This window comes from Carlito syrichta, unplaced genomic scaffold (assembly GCF_000164805.1).
Source record: "Carlito syrichta isolate Samal-C Ts95f unplaced genomic scaffold, Tarsius_syrichta-2.0.1 Scaffold135573, whole genome shotgun sequence".
NCBI lineage: Eukaryota > Metazoa > Chordata > Mammalia > Primates > Tarsiidae > Carlito > Carlito syrichta.
Genome location: NW_007079669.1, coordinates 4,234 through 6,192, shown reverse-complemented (window position 1 = coordinate 6,192; position 1,959 = coordinate 4,234). Strand labels below are relative to the sequence as shown.

General features: G+C 63.8%; 1 protein-coding gene across 1 annotated transcript in view; it reads left to right on the top strand.

Moving 5' to 3' along the window:
• Window positions 1-1,959, top strand: part of FBXL16 (F-box and leucine rich repeat protein 16) — a 24,259-nt gene that overhangs the window by 20,923 nt on the left and 1,377 nt on the right. The window contains exons 4-5 of the mRNA XM_021708206.1: window positions 17-380; window positions 1,284-1,792. Of these exons, the coding sequence (XP_021563881.1) occupies window positions 17-380; window positions 1,284-1,792 (873 nt within the window). The remainder of the gene's footprint in view (window positions 1-16; window positions 381-1,283; window positions 1,793-1,959) is intronic.

Genomic DNA, 1,959 nt, shown 5'->3' with positions numbered 1-1,959 from the left:
TGCCCGGGTCCCCTACCGAGCGGCCGCCCCTGGCCACGGACGAGAAGATCCTCAATGGCCTGTTCTGGTACTTCTCGGCTTGCGAGAAGTGTGTGCTGGCCCAGGTGTGCAAGGCCTGGCGGCGTGTGCTCTACCAGCCCAAGTTCTGGGCAGGCCTCACACCCATGCTGCATGCTAAGGAGCTCTACAACGTGCTGCCTGGTGGCGAGAAGGAGTTCGTGAACCTACAGGGCTTTGCCGCACGAGGCTTCGAGGGCTTCTGCCTGGTAGGCGTGTCCGACCTGGACATCTGTGAGTTCATCGACAACTACGCGCTCTCCAAGAAGGGTGTCAAGGCCATGAGCCTCAAGCGCTCCACCATCACTGATGCCGGCCTTGAGGTGTGTCCCCAGGCTGGCCGGGAGGGGTGAGGCGGGGATGGGGCCAGGCCGCAGCACCCTTGTGGGGGGAGAAAGTGGAGGCCGCCGAGGCACACGGTGCCTGAGGACAGTGGCTTTGAGGTTGGGGAGCTCATGACTAACTTCCCAGTGCAAAGAAAAATACGGGTTCCTTCTTCAAAGATGACTAAGAATTTCAGGCCAGGTTGGGCGTGGTGGCTCACGCCAGTCATCCCAGCACTTTGGGGCTGTGACAGGAGGATTGCTTGAGCCCAGGGGTTTCAGATCAGTCTGGGCAACATAACGAGACCTCATCTCTACAAAAGAAACTTAAAAACTTAGCCAGGCATGGTGGTGCACACCTGTAGTCCGGCAACCTGAGCCCAATAGAGGCTGCAGTGAGCTGGGATCATGCTGCTGCAGTCCAGCCTGGGCAACAGAGTGAGACTCCAACTCAAAAAAATAGAATTTCAGGATGGTGACTGCAGAGCAGACAATTAAATGTAGGCAAGGGGGCCTATGAAGCTGGCTTCCAGTGGGGAGGATGTGGGGGGAGCCTGAGAGGGTGAGCAGGCCGGAGCCACTGGGGAAAAGGCCCCAGGGGGAAAGTCAGAGAAGCAGCCGGGCAGAGGGGCCCATCCCCAGGACCCGGACTCTTGCCAGCGGCCCAGCACAGGCTCTGGCTGGCCCTGAGCTCCAGGTGTTCCCCACCTCCTAGCACAGGGTCAAGGATGCTCAGAGCCCAGCCCTGAGTTCCCGCCGGCAGGAGACCACTGCATTCCCCCCCACCTCCCCCACACCCAACGCCAGCCCCATCCGTCCCCTGCTGTCCTGGCTGTGGCAGGGGAGGGGCACACCGGTGGCGGGCAGAGCTGAGGGGGGTGCCCTGACCTGGGCTGCCCACAGGTCATGCTGGAGCAGATGCAGGGCGTGGTACGGCTGGAGCTGTCGGGCTGCAACGACTTCACCGAGGCCGGGCTGTGGTCCAGCCTGAGTGCCCGCATCACTTCACTGAGCGTGAGCGACTGCATCAACGTGGCAGACGACGCCATCGCGGCCATCTCGCAGCTGCTGCCCAACCTGGCCGAGCTGAGCCTGCAGGCCTACCACGTGACAGATACAGCGCTGGCCTACTTCACGGCTCGCCAGGGCCACAGCACGCACACACTGCGCCTACTGTCCTGCTGGGAGATCACCAACCATGGCGTGGTCAACGTGGTGCACAGCCTGCCCAACCTCACGGCGCTCAGCCTCTCGGGCTGCTCCAAGGTCACCGACGACGGCGTGGAGCTCGTGGCCGAGAATCTGCGCAAACTGCGCAGCCTCGACCTCTCATGGTGCCCGCGCATCACCGACATGGCCCTCGAGTACGTGGCCTGCGACCTGCACCGCCTGGAGGAGCTCGTGCTCGACAGGTGCGCGTGCCCGCCCGCTGGGGTGGCGGCGGTGGGGCCTCAAGCGCGGGGCCGGGCCGTGCGGGCCTCCGGGAGGGGGTGAGGAGCTGAGGGGGGAGACAGGGAGTGGCACGGGGGGCGGGGCCGCAGTTCTCAGTCACGGGCGGGGACTCAGAGGGTGGGTCTGA